This window comes from Procambarus clarkii, chromosome 86 (assembly GCF_040958095.1).
Source record: "Procambarus clarkii isolate CNS0578487 chromosome 86, FALCON_Pclarkii_2.0, whole genome shotgun sequence".
In the NCBI taxonomy this organism is placed as follows: domain Eukaryota; kingdom Metazoa; phylum Arthropoda; class Malacostraca; order Decapoda; family Cambaridae; genus Procambarus; species Procambarus clarkii.
This window is the reverse complement of record NC_091235.1, coordinates 8,588,423-8,603,422: the sequence shown is the minus strand read 5'-3', so window position 1 is coordinate 8,603,422 and position 15,000 is coordinate 8,588,423. Positions and strand designations below refer to the sequence as shown.

The window sequence follows — 15,000 nt, the reverse complement described above, 5'->3', positions numbered from 1 at the left end:
AGACGAGGAGAGGCAATAAACAAAGATGAGGAGAGGCAATAAAGAAGAGGAGAGGCAATAAAGAATAGGGGAAGCCATAAACAAAGATAAGGAGAAGCAACACTTGAAATGATTGCATCAAGACCCGGAAGCAACGGGTATATAATAAGCACCACAGTGTTAAGTAAGTCATTATCAAAAGAAGGCACCAAGCCAGGAAGGTTAGGTTACGTCCCGCGGGGCCCCTACGAGGATTCGGACTTAGAGGACTTAGAACTAAGAGGACTAAAAGGCATTAAGCGAGCGACAACAAGGGTATCGATTCACTAAAGATTCCATCTAGGGACCAATGACCCAGAGGGTCCCCTTGGAAAGCAACACTTACGATCAACCTAAGAACTCTCCAAGGCGCCATGCTAGGTGATTCCGACGAAGCCCAAAAGAGAGATATATATATATATATATATATATATATATATATATATATATATATATATATATATATATATATATATATATATATATATATATATATATTAGTATATTTTGGTAGCAGTCTTTCCTGTAGACATATTTTATTAAATATGACCGAAAAAGTAAGATTACTAATTCTAACACGAATTTTCTCAATCTATGCTGACATTATGCTGACAACTGACGATTTACTATAAAACCAGAAAAACGGCCAGCCTACTCATGAGAAACTCTCCAGACACGAAACAGAACGCTTTAAAAGAGACTAACGTCGTCTATGCCTTCAAATGCCCACTTGGGGACTGTAAGCTCCAAAAAACCCAGTATATAGGCAAGACAACAACATCTCTTTCTAGGCGTTTAACGATGCATAAACAACAGGGCTCCATTAAGGAACATATAATCTCTTCCCATAACCAAACCATCGCCAGAGAAATCCTAGTAAACAACACAGAAATCATCGATAGATACAGCGATAGCAGGCGGCTCGACGTTTGCGAGGCACTACACATCAAGAAGTCAACACCAGCAATCAACAGCCAATTATTGCACAACTATATTCTACCCACCTCAAGACTCCGCTCCAATATAGAAGCATCAAGAAATATGGACCAATAGGCTTTCTACAAACACTTCTATTCAATATCCATTGTTTCGTGTTCTGTCTTGTGTTGATACTTTTAATACCCTATTAATATCCTCTAATGCCACATCATCCTTCCCACCTTACTCAAATGTAATGCCACATCACCCTTCCCACCTCACTCAAATGTAGATATAAAATCAGGGAAACGCAAGTTCTAATCAGTTGTGTATTTGTGAAGTCTTTGAAAATGTAATAAGTTTTACGAAACGCGCCCGTGTCGCGTCAGACTAGAAATAAAAATGAATTTTGGAGAAGTGATTTTTGATTTACCTCCAACAGTGAAGCATAATGTACGAAAGATTGAGAAAATTCGTGTTAGAATTAGTAATCTTACTTTTTCGGTCATATTTAATAAAATATATATATATATATATATATATATATGCTGCGTAACCTCTCCAACGACAGCAGGAACGCCGATGGTGTCATTACTCGAACTGAAGACACAATAGTCTCTCGAACTCCTAATCCGCGAGCTCTATCTTCCATATACAAACGTGTCTTTCCCGACTATCCCTAGACCCCTCTAACTATCACCTATCCTACGATTACTCACCTATCCTACGACTGCATCTCCACTTACAGCCCCCCGTGTCCTACTGGTGATCAGGAGTTGAAGGGGTTGTTGTCGTACTCACCAGGTGATGTTGGCGGCCTGGGTGTTCTCGAGGGACACGACGAGGACGGCCTCGCCTCCCGCCACAACCGTCACCGCCTCCATCCGCGGCGAGATCGACGGCGCTGCTGGGGAAGACATCGAGAGTCAGCGAGCGCCTCACAACACAAACAAAAAAAAGTCCACTACGGGCTCACCATAGCCCGTGCTACTTGGAACTTTTTGTTCCAGGTAGCGAATCTTAAACAATAAGCCTCACAGCAACGCCATCAACACCCCACCCAGCACAACAATAACGTTATAACTTACAACTCATAGGGCTATACAGTACTTTCTTACAACACTGGTCAAAAAGATTACTTTCTCACATCATACAAGACAAAAACATTACTTTCTCACATCACACAAGACAAAAACATTACTTTCTCACATCACACAAGACAAAAACATTACTTTCTTACAACACACAAAACAAAAACATTACTTTCTCACAACACACTGGACAAAACAATTTAATTAATTTAAATTAATTTACTTAAAACTTAGTAACATTGGTATATATTAGACTGCAGTTAAAATGGGGCTAAATTAGGTGATTATAAGCTGGAATCAGTGTGAACTTGATCACAATTTAACAGTCAGTATGGCCTACCGATATCAAAGTCAGCAGACTTGACAAAGTTAAAGGCACTGGAACTGACTCAAGACCAAAGTCCCTCAAAGGACGGGCAATTTCAGAGTCAGTAATCACTTCAAGACAAAGTTAAGAGTCCCAAAACGGCTCGACAAGGTTTCAAGATCCCTACTGGATTGAGTTATAATGTCACTTGAACCCAGAAAATCACAAATTATCTAAAACATGTTATGCACTGGTAATAATAATGACTATGATTATGTAAACATTCTTACCTGAGCCAATATGATACGCAAATATATTTAACTATTCCTCTAGGGAGCTCAAAGCATACCTCCCTGCCTCTATAGTGTTCCCTAGACTAGTAGTTAGCCTCACAACAACCAACAATTAGGTCATTACTAACTGCCCACAACATTAACACGAGCTAATTAACCTCTCAGGAGGTATACTTAATTACTAAACTAATTATTTACTCTTTACCAATACTATTTGCACCTGTATCATTCGTGAGATGTTCCCGTTCATAATAATAACAAAATTAAAATAGTTGAATCATTACAACACCTAGATTAATTACCGTGAGGGTTTGGTCGATCCTGAAGTATGACTCGAGCACACAGGCTCACTCGAGCACACAGGCTCACTCGAGCACACTGACTCACTCAAACAAGCAGTTGAGTAGTTTGACATTGGGCCAAAACCATATCATATATTATTACTGTGTACTCCCACTTTCACACACACACGTATACGTATTATATACATATGTATCTTAGTGACATTTTACATATACATTGTTATACTTAATTAATTTCAGTAAATGGTGAACATTGACATTAATGAAATATACATATTAAGGACCATAATTAAATATTTATTTTAGTGAATTTATGATCGTATTTCGGAGACTTTATGATCGTATTTCGGAGACTTTATGATCGTATTTCGGAGACTTTATGATCGTATTTCGGAGACTTTATGATCGTATTTCGGAGACTTTATGATCGTATTTCGGAGACTTTATGATCTTATTTCGGAGACTTTATGATCGTATTTTGGAGACTTTATGACCGTATTTCGGAGATTATCAAACAGAAGAAGACAACAGTTATTGTTGGCCCTGATTCTTCTCACTCTGAGGTTATTCAGAGACGCTGGTGGAACATTGGCTGGTAAGATTTATTCAGACGCTCCAAGATTTTCGTAGAGCAGGGGCCAGATTCACGAAGCAGTTACGCAAATACTTACGAACCTCTACATCTTTCCTCAATCTGTGACGGCTGTGGTTACATTTATTAAAAAGTTTACAAGCATGAAAACTTGCCAATCAACTGTTGTTATTGTTATAAATAGCTTCTTGGTGCTTCGGTCGATACTTTAACGAAATTAATTACGTCACGTTGTTGAAAATTACAATTAATGCTGTCAAAAAGAATCTACAATAAAAAGCTTCACGGGAAGGAAGTAAATGAAAGACCAATGGTAGATCCCGTAGAGTAACAGAGACCAGCATGAAAACAGAGGTGTTTTCGGGGCTTAGCATCCCCGCGGCCCGGTCGTCGACCAGGCCACCTCCACCAGCACTGTCTCCACCACTAACACACAGACCACCACAGTCAGATTAACCCACTGGCTGAACTCTACACAAACACTGAACTAGCCGCACTACAACTAGCTACCACAACACTAAAAACACAGGAGGAAGAACAAATATCAGTTATTTCAAAGTCTGTTCTTCAAGCACTTGAAAACTTCTCCTGCAAGATCGACACCAAGAGCCTCATAAAAGCAATTACAAATAACCTGATCACTGCACGGAATTAAGGATCCAGAATCATTTGTATATGGATTCTGTCTGACACAAATATAACCCTTCATGGTGACACAGATATTGCAGCCAAATTAGCATGTAACAAGGATGAAGTTGAACTAGACCTCAGTATTCCCATCTCTATGGTTAAGACTGTATTGGTCCAAAGATTCGGGTCTAATAGGAGAGAAATTACTGACTTCCAAAGACCTGGAAGCACCAGAATAGAAAGCTGTGATATGTTTATGATGTCTCATTTGATAAGTGAGTGTATTCAGAGCCTCTGACTCTTCCAGAGTGCATCTGAGTGCGTTTCTCTCGGCACTGTGACACACACACACACAGTGTGTGTGTGTGTGTGTGTGTGTGTGTGTGTGTGTGTGTGTGTGTGTGTGTGTGTGTGTGTGTGTGTGTGTGTGTGTGTGTGTGTGTGTGAGGAATTGAATAAGAAATTCCAGGAGGTCTTCATCTTAGAGCAAGGAGAAATTCCAGAGGTAAGTGAGGGAATAGCTAACCAGGAACCACTGGAAGAGTTTGAGATTACCAGCGGGGAAGTAAGGAAGTGTTTACTAGAGTTGGATGTGACAAAGGCTATAGGCCCAAATGGAATCTCCCCTTGGGTTCTAAAGGAAGGAGCAAGAGAACTGTGCCTACCACTCTCCATAGTGTATAACAAATCACTGGCAACAGGGGAACTGCCAGATACTTGGAAAGCAGCTAACGTAGTCCCGATATACAAGAAAGGGGATAGACAGGAGGCACTGAACTACAGGCCAGTGTCCCTAACCTGCATACCATGCAAGCTGATGGAGAAGATTGTGCGAAAAAAACTAGTGGAACATCTGGAGCGAAGGAACTTTGTAACACAGCATCAACATGGGTTCAGGGATGGCAGGTCCTGCCTCACAGGGTTACTTGAATTCTACGACCAGGCAACAAAAATAAGGCAAGAAAGAGAAGGGTGGGCAGACTGCATATTCCTGGATTGTCAGAAAGCCTTTGATACAGTGCCACACAAGAGGCTAGTGCGAAAGTTGGAGACGCAGGCTGGAGTGAAAGGGAAGGTACTCCGGTAGATAAAGGAGTACCTAAGTAACAGGAGACAACGAGTCAGTGTGAGGGGTGAGGTCTCAGATTGGCGAGACGTTACAAGTGGATTCCCGCAGGGGTCAGTCCTTGGACCTACACTGTTTCTGGTATATGTAAATGATCTCCAGGAGAGTATAGATTCGTTCCTCTCAATGTTTACCGACGATGCAAAAATTATGAGGAGGATTGAAACAGAGGATGATAGTAGGAGGCTACAAGATGACCTAGATAGACTGAGTGAATGGTCCAACAAATGGCTGTTGAAGTTCAACCCGAGTAAATGTAAAGTAATGAAACTAGGCAGTGGAAACAGGAGGCCAGACACAGGATACAGAATAGGAGATGAAGTACTTAATGAAACAGACAGAGAGAAAGATCTAGAAGTTGATATCACACCAAACCTGTCTCCTGAAGCCCACATAAAGAGAATAACGTCTGCGGCATATACGAGGCTGGCTAACATCAGAACGGCGTTCAGGAACCTTGTGTAAGGAATCATTCAGAATCTTGTACACCACATATGTAAGACCAATCCTGGAGTATGCGGCCCCAGCATGGAGCCCATACCTTGTCAAGCACAAGACGAAGCTGGAAAAAGTCCAAAGGTATGCTACTAGACTAGTCCCAGAACTAAGAGGCATGAGTTTTGAGGAAAGGCTGCGGGAAATGCACCTTACGACACTGGAAGACAGAAGAGTAAGGGGGGGGACATGATCACAACCTACAAAATCCTCAGGGGAATCGACCGGGTAAACAAGGATGAACTATTTAACACTGGAGGGACGCGAACAAGGGGACACAGGTGGAAGCTGAGTACCCAAATGAGCCACAGAGACATTAGAAAGAACTTTTTCAGTGTCAGGGTAGTTAGTAAATGGAATGCACTAGGAAGTGATGTGGTGGAGGCTGACTTCATACACAGTTTCAAATGTAGATATGATAGAGCCAAGTAGGCTCAGGAATCTGTACACCTGTTGATTGACAGTTGAGAGGCGGGACCAAAGAGCCAGAGCTCAACCCCCGCAAGCACAATTAGGTGAGTACAATTAGGTGAGTACACACACACCTATGATAGGGAAATAGACCAGGAGTCATTGCATTAATCAACCAACGGCTAGAAAATCTGGGTCCAAGAACTAGAGATCGATCCTGCCGGCACAAATAGATGAGTACACACACACACACACACACACACACACACACACACACACACACACACACACACACACACACACACACACACACACCACGAGGAAGGCTAACACTAGGGTGAGGTGCCAAGGTGTGTGCTTACTCCCAACACAAGGTAAACTCTCCCCAAAATATGACAGCAATAAACTGTCGCATTTTCCCCACTTATTCTCATTTGTTACTCTCCGGAATTTTCGACGTCCTCAGTATATTAACAACTGAAGCCTGCTTGTCTGCCCGTCTGGCTCTTTCTGTCTGCCTATCTGCTGGATATTTGCGTATCTGGATCCTTTGGTAGCATCTCCCAGCAGACATCCTACCCTCGGCGACACCTTCGAGCGGCTCTTCTAAAAAAACCGACATATTTCCTCAAGAGAGGACGGCATCTCGAGTTCCCTGGCCTCACCCCCTTAAGCAACCAGGTCAGTCCTCACAGCCCCGCTCCTGTGCCAGGTAAGTCCACTACGGGCTCACCATAGCCCGTGCTACTTGGAACTTGTTCCGAGTAGCTGAATCTATAACAACAACAACAATGTCATCACAACTCCTCAGGTTATGCTCGTCCAAGATGAAGCCCAACCCCACACACAAGCATTCATTAATTGATTCTTTCTACTGTGTAGTCAAAAACTATGTTGTCTCAAACATAACTGAACACTATTATACCTTAAATTGGTGTATAATTAGGCCTAGGATAGGCTAGGTTAAGTGTTCTGGCTCTGTTGTTCCAATTATTTGAATTTACAGCACATGTATGAAGCCTTTATAGAAGTGTGAATCGCAAATTAAAAACGTTAAGGTCTTCGAGAAAAATTCGCAAGTTATCAGCTCGAGTAAAGTGTTTTCATTCGTAAACAGAAGAGGGTTTTTGCTGCTGGATTGAACACGTATTTGGCCTATATTTATGAGGACGGTCCGCTGGTACTCACGACGACTCACAACTGTTTATATTTACACATTTCTCAAAAATGTGCTTCTATCACTTCCTAAATTCCGAGTGGACCGCCTTAGATGTTCCAGCCACGTGCTTTAAATGCCATAAACATTGGGAAATGCTGGTTATTTTCTCCTACTGGGCCTGAGGTGTTGCGGGGGCTTCCTTGGGGCATTTTATCTTCTCCTTTGTCGTTCTCAGCTCACTGTAAAGTGTCTTTATTGATTCCTTAAATGCCTTGCTCATCTCTGCCTTTACTCTCAGTAACTGAGATTATGATCCGAGTAAACCTGTGTGCTGCTTCCTTCTCCTCAACCATGCTTCTTACCTAGAGGGAAAGAAGGGAAGGAAGGAAGGAGGGAGGGAGGGAGAGGGGGGGAGAGAGAGAGAGAGAGAGAGAGAGAGAGAGAGAGAGAGAGAGAGAGAGAGAGAGAGAGAGAGAGAGAGAGAGAGAGAGAGAGAGAGAGAGAGAGAGTGGGGGGAGAGGGAGAGAGGGGAGAGAGTGTGTATGTATTCGCCTAGTTGTGCTTGCGAGGGTTGAGCTCTGCTCTTTCGGCCCGCCTCTGAACTGTCAATCAATCAACTGTTAACTATTTTTTTTCACATACACATCCCCCCCCCCGCCAGGAAGCAGTCCGTAACAGCTGTCTAACTCCCAGGTACCTATTTGCTGCTCGGTAACAGGAGCATCAGGGTAAAAGAAACTCTGCTCATTTGTCTCTGCCTAGTCCGAGAATCGAACCCGGGCCACAGGATTACGAGTTCCGCGCGCTGTCCACTCAACTACCAGACTGTGTGTGTGTGTGTGTGTGTGTGTGTGTGTGTGTGTGTGTGTGTGTGTGTGTGTGTGTGTGTGTGTGTGTGTGTGTGTGTGTGTGTGTGTGTGTGTGTGTGTGTGTGTATTTACTATTTGTATCTGCAGACACAAGCTATTAGGTCTTGGACCCCGCCTTTCTAACTAATATATTTAAGGTCTATTATGTGTACTACATATATTTCTAACCCCCACACACACAAACCCAGGTAGCAGCCCCGTAGCAGCTGTCTAACTCCCAGATACCTATTTACTGCTAGATGAATAGGTGCATCAGGGTGAAAGAAAGTCTGCCCATTTGTTTCCGCCTCTGCCTGGGATCGAACCCGGGCCCTTAGGACTACAACCCCCAGAGCGCCGTCCACTCAGCCGAAAACGAGAGCCCGTGTGCACGAGAGCCCGTGTGCACGACAGACCGTGTGTACGAGAGCCCGTATGCACGAGAGCCCGTGTGCACGACAGCCCGTGTGCACGCCATAGTGGGTGTACGTGCACACGGCGTGAGAAACAATACGGGGTGGGGGAAGAGGGTGGTAGAGCACATAAGAGGGGGGGTCGGTCCTGGAATAACCACTATATAATCAGCGTTTGGCGCCATGCCTGCCCCCAACCACCTCCGTCCCCACGCCCACTCTCACCACCCCCCCCTCCCGCCCCCGCCCCCGCCCCCGCCCCCGCCCCCGCCCACAACCTGGCCCGCCCAGCCGCCTCATCCGCCCTCACCATCTTGCCTGCCCGCCCACGGCCCCATCATACCCCCGCCCACACTGTCTTGCTATCACAATTATTACAACTGAACCGTGAACGGAACATGGCCGACTGTTTTGGTCCTGGTCAAAGACAAGCGAACAGTCGCGGGGGATGAAGAGCTCCCACGGCTAACGCAATGTACGCACAGCTCCTGTGATCTCATAGTTGACGTAATGGACGCACAGCTCCTGTGATCTCATAGTTGACGCAATGGACGCACAGCTCCTGTGATCTCATAGTTGACGCAATGGACGCACAGCTCCTGTGATCTCATAGTTGACGCAATGGACGCACAGCTCCTGTGATCTCATAGTTGACGCAATGGACGCACAGCTCCTGTGATCTCATAGTTGACGCAATGGACGCACAGCTCCTGTGATCTCATGGTTGACGCAATGTACGCATAGCTGTCATCCCACGGCAGACGCAAGGTACGCACAGCTCCTGTTATCCCACGGCTGACGCAATGTACGCACAGCTCCTGTTCTCCCACGGCTGACGCAATGTACGCACAGCTCCTGTTATCCCACGGCTGACGCAATGTACGCACAGCTCCTGTTATCCCACGGCTGACGCAATGTACGCACAGCTCCTGTTATCCCACGGCTGACATTCAGGCGATCAGAGCTCCTGAGGGCGGTCAGTAACTCCCCGCTCATCTGTGAAAGGCGGCTGGAAGATGGATCAAAGAGAGAGAGAGAGAGAAAGAGCGGGAGAAGAGAAGAGATGGGGGAGAGTAAGGAGAGAGAGAGAGAGGGAGTGGGGAACAGGCAGATTGTCCCGGGCACCACCGGGTACCCCCTCTTTCATAATAAGAAACAACGTTCTTATTGCTCGTTACAAACGTGTAACAAGTCTATGAGTCTTAGAAGAGCCTGTCAGGCCGGCTAACTAACACCTTCAGAATCAAGTTAGATTAAGATGACTGCAAGAAAAAAAATCGTTCTAGATTAAGCAAATATTATTAATTTTTCTTCACTTGCACCTTCTTAACATTCATGACAAAAAACAAGGATTTTTCAGAAACCGTTGGATAAGGTTCCTTGTCTAAGACTTTCTTAAAACAAAATATAGATGCATGTGATAAGACATTCAAGAGGGCTTGACCTCACCAAACACACACCGAAACTACGACGTTGGTACAACGTTCGAACAAGTTTTAACACCACCTAACCAGTTATAACAACCAATATAGCAGGTTGTAACAACGTTCTAATACGTCATCAACACGTTAAGCCAAGATGTAACAACTTTATTACAAGTTGTAACAAGCGGGAAATAGAGACAGTTTCGGTTTGTGATTTCCTGGGGTCGAGAACCTGTTATCTGGACTCGTTCAGGACGTGTTATCGTCCTAAACTAACACGCCAATAAGGATATCACAGTTCTGACGCTATAGTGGTGACGTCACACACTTCCTGCATACCACATATAAATATATTAAAAATGATTTTTGTCCCTGATTTTTGAAGTTAGGTTAGGTTAGGTTAGGTTAGGGTTAGGGTAGGGTTAGGTTAGGGTTAGGGTTAGGGTAGGGCTATATTAGGGATAGGTTAGGGTTGAGTTAGGTTGGATTGGTGTTTTTCTACCTAAAGAACTGCGACGACCTAGACACCTGAAACCTGTCTCAGGTCTTAGACCCGACTCAATGAGTATTCTTAAGAACAGCTACACGCAAGAAGCCGCGCGGGTCAAGCATATGACCGCTTCTATTCTTTAATAACATGTCACGACATAAATGGGTTATCTTGTACACTATCAATATTTATCAGTGCCTAATCTGGGAAACTAATCTAGGAATTATCTTAAATCTTTGGAAATTGAACCTCGGCAAGGTGGTACCGGGGATCAATGTGCCCCGCGGTCCGGTCACTTAACTAGGCCCCCCCAACCCCCCGGCTGGTTGTGAGGTCAACCAGGCTGTTAACAGCATGGTCTAACTGTCAGGGATTGTCAGCTGACTTCAAGACCTCAGTAACATGGACAAATATACGACAAATATGTGACAAATATACGACAAATATGCGACAAATATGTGAAAAATATGTGACAAATATACGACAAATATACGACAAATATGTGACAAATATACTATACTGTAAAGTTTACATAAAAAGTACACTTCCCTACCAAGTGGTTGGGCACCATTCCTTCTCCCCCCCCCCGTCCCATCCCAAATCCTTATCCTGACCCCTTCCCAGTGCTATATAGCCGTAATGGCTTGGCGCTTTTCCCCCTGATAATTCCCCCTCCCTTCCTGGTAGGAAGAGTGACCAAGACTGGGAAGAAAGTCTAAGCTCTCTGTCGAGGCAGTAAGGGTGATCCCTGAAGAATTTAAGTCTTAAACTGGTAGATTACTTCAATGATTTTACGATGAAGTCACCATCTTCACTTTGCTGCTGGTGAGTCCAGTGCTCTTAAATGTTGTGTTCAGGATTGGTTACCGCGTTTGAGGGAGGAAAGTAGCTGGGTAGAGTGCCCAGGGCAGGGTAGGGTGCCTAGGGCAGGGTAGGGTAGGGTAGGGCATGGTAGGGTAGTCCAGGGTAGGGTAGGGTAGTCCTGGGCAGGGTAGGGTAGCCCAGGGCAGGGTAGGGTGCCCAGGGCAGGGTAGGGTGCCCAGGGCAGGGTAGGGTGCCCAGGGCAGGGTAGGGTAGTCCAGGGCAGGGTAGGGTGCCCAGGGTAGGGTAGGGTAGTCCTGGGCAGGGTAGGGTAGCCCAGGGCAGGGTAGGGTGCCCAGGGCAGGGTAGGGTGCCCAGGGCAGGGTAGGGTGCCCAGGGCAGGGTAGGGTAGTCCAGGGCAGGGTAGGGTGCCCAGGGCAGGGTAGGGTGCCCAGGGCAGGGTAGGGTAGTCCAGGGCAGGGTAGGGTGCCCAGGGCAGGGTAGGGTAGCCCAGGGCAGGGTAGGGTGCCCAGGGCAGGGTAGGGTAGTCCAGGGCAGGGTAGGGTAGTCCAGGGCAGGGTAGGGTAGCCCAGGACAGGGTAGGGTGCCCAGGGCAGGGTAGGGTGCCCAGGGCAGGGTAGGGTAGTCCAGGGCAGGGTAGGGTCCCCAGGGCAGAGTAGGGTAGTCCAGGGCAGGGTAGGGTAGCCCAGGGCAGGGTAGGGTGCCTAGGGCAGGGTAGGGTAGTCCAGGGCAGGGTAGGGTGCCCAGGGCAGGGTAGGGTAGTCCAGGGCAGGGTAGGGTAGCCCAGGGCAGGGTAAGGTGCCTAGGGCAGGGTAGGGTAGTCCAGGGCAGGGTAGGGTGCCCAGGGCAGGGTAGGGTAGTCCAGGGCAGGGTAGGGTAGCCCAGGGCAGGGTAGGGTGCCCAGGGCAGGGTAGGGTAGTCCAGGGCAGGGTAGGGTAGCCCAGGGCAGGGTAGGGTGCCCAGGGCAGGGTAGGGTAGTCCAGGGCAGGGTAGGGTGCCCAGGGCAGGGTAGGGTAGTCCAGGGCAGGGTAGGGTAGCCCAGGGCAGGGTAGGGTGCCCAGGGCAGGGTAGGGTAGTCCAGGGCAGGGGAGGGTAGTCCACGGCAGGGTAGGGTAGCCCAGGGCAGGGTAGGGTGCCCAGGGCAGGGTAGGGTGCCCAGGGCAGGGTAGGGTAGTCCAGGGCAGGGTAGGGTGCCCAGGGCAGGGTAGGGTAGTCCAGGGCAGGGTAGCCCAGGGCAGGGTAGGGTGCCTAGGGCAGGGTAGGGTAGTCCAGGGCAGGGTAGGGTGCCCAGGGCAGGGTAGGGTAGTCCAGGGCAGGGTAGGGTAGCCCAGGGCAGGGTAGGGTGCCCAGGGCAGGGTAGGGTAGTCCAGGGCAGAGTAGGGTGCCCAGGGCAGAGTAGGGTGCCCAGGGCAGGGTAGGGTAGTCCAGGGCAGGGTAGGGTAGCCCAGGGCAGAGTAGGGTAGCCCAGGGCAGAGTAGGGTGCCCAGGGTAGGGTAGTCCAGGGCAGGGTAGGGTAGCCCAGGGCAGAGTAGGGTGCCCAGGGCAGGGTAGGGTAGTCCAGGGTAGGGTAGGGTAGCCCAGGACAGGGTAGGGTGCCCAGGGCAGGGTAGGGTAGTCCAGGGCCGGGTAGGGTGCCCAGGGCAGGGTAGGGTAGTCCAGGGCAGGGTAGGGTAGCCCAGGGCAGGGTAGGGTGCCCAGGGCAGGGTAGGGTAGTCCAGGGCAGGGTAGGGTAGTACAGGGCAGGGTAGGGTAGTCCAGGGCAGGGTAGGGTAGCCCAGGGCAGGGTAGGGTGCCCAGGGCAGGGTAGGGTGCCCAGGGCAGGGTAGGGTAGTCCAGGGCAGGGTAGGGTAGCCCAGGGCAGGGTAGGGTGCCCAGGGCAGGGTAGGGTAGTCCAGGGCAGGGTAGGGTGCCCAGGGCAGGGTAGGGTAGCCCAGGGCAGAGTAGGGTGCCCAGGGCAGAGTAGGGTGCCCAGGGCAGGGTAGGGTAGTCCAGGGCAGGGTAGGGTAGCCCAGGGCAGAGTAGGGTAACCCAGGGCAGGGTAGGGTGCCCAGGGTAGGGTAGTCCAGGGCAGGGTAGGGTAGCCCAGGGCAGAGTAGGGTGCCCAGGGCAGGGTAGGGTAGTCCAGGGTAGGGTAGGGTAGCCCAGGGCAGGGTAGGGTGCCCAGGGCAGGGTAGGGTAGTCCAGGGCCGGGTAGGGTGCCCAGGGCAGGGTAGGGTAGTCCAGGGCAGGGTAGGGTAGCCCAGGGCAGGGTAGGGAGCCCAGGGCAGGGTAGGGTAGTCCAGGGCAGGGTAGGGTAGTACAGGGCAGGGTAGGGTAGTCCAGGGCAGGGTAGGGTAGCCCAGGGCAGGGTAGGGTGCCCAGGGCAGGGTAGGGTAGTCCAGGGCAGGGTAGGGTGCCCAGGGCAGGGTAGTCCAGGGCAGGGTAGGGTGCCCAGGGCAGGGTAGGGTGCCCAGGGCAGGGTAGGGTGCCCAGGGCATGGTAGGGTAGTCCAGGGCAGGGTAGGGTAGTCCAGGGCAGGGTAGTCCAGGGCAGGGTAGGGTAGCCCAGGGCAGGGCAGGGTGCCCAGGGCAGGGTAGGGTAGTCCAGGGCAGGGTAGGGTAGCCCAGGGCAAGGTAGGGTAGCCCAGGGCAGGGTAGGGTAGCCCAGGGCAGGGTAGGGTAGCCCAGGGCAGGGTAGGGTAGCCCAGGGCAGGGTAGGGCAGCCCAGGGCAGGGTAGGGTAGCCCAGGGCAGGGTAGGGTAGCCCAGGGCAGGGTAGGGCAGCCCAGGGCAGGGTAGGGTAGCCCAGGGCAGGGTAGGGTAGCCCAGGGCAGGGTAGGGCAGCCCAGGGCAGGGTAGATAACGTTCCATGAACCCGTTTCATCAATCTATCACGGGGAAGAATAACTGATGACATCATGCAACTGGTCAGCCAATCACGAGTCAGATTAACAGTGTAACATCAACCAATCACATATAACGCACAACACCAGTTTCACAATTACACACAAACCGAACAGTAAATACGCAGAAGATTTTGAAAGCCGCAACACACATTAGTCCGCCCAATCCAAGACCGTCAGTAGTTTCAAAGCGTTATATGACAAAGAGTGCTGGGAAGACGGGACACCACGAGCGTAGCTCTCATCCTGTAACTACACTTAGGTAATTACACACTCAATATGATATTAGCGTAAATACATTTGGTTTAGTGTTAGACCATCAGCCTGTCAATCTCTGGAGGGATAATACAATACAGCACATACAATAATACAGCAGCCACGCATACTGTAGTACTCAATATATTTCACAATTATCGTAACCACCTGGGGCCTGACAGCTGGGTGGACAGCGCTTGGGATTCGTAGACCTGAGGTTCCGGGTTCGATCCCCGGTGGAGGCGGAGACAAATGGGCAAAATGTTTCTTTCACCGTGATGCCCCTGTTACCTAGCAGTAAATAGGTACCTAGGAGTTCGACAGCTGCTACGGGTTGCTTCCTGGGGTGTGTGTAACAACAAGGAGGCCTGGTCGAGGACCGGGCCGCGGGACGCTAAGCCCCGAAATCAAGTTGACCAGACCACACACTAGAAGGTGAAGGGACGACGACGTTTCGGTCCGTCCTGGACCATTCTCAAGTCGATTGTGAGACTTGAGAATGGTCCAGGATGGACCGAAACGTCGT

The 15,000-nt window shown here is 49.0% G+C and overlaps 1 protein-coding gene across 13 annotated transcripts in view; it reads right to left on the bottom strand.

Annotated features, from left to right (window-relative positions):
* Nucleotides 1-15,000, bottom strand: part of LOC123769197 (titin homolog) — a 755,105-nt gene that overhangs the window by 604,188 nt on the left and 135,917 nt on the right. For 11 of the 13 annotated variants that reach the window (XM_069317102.1, XM_069317100.1, XM_069317097.1 and 8 more), the window contains one exon: nt 1,738-1,843. In XM_069317102.1, coding sequence (XP_069173203.1) covers nt 1,738-1,843 — 106 coding nt within the window. The remainder of the gene's footprint in view (nt 1-1,737; nt 1,844-15,000) is intronic. The other 2 variants (XM_069317093.1, XM_069317103.1) reach the window with 1 other exon arrangement.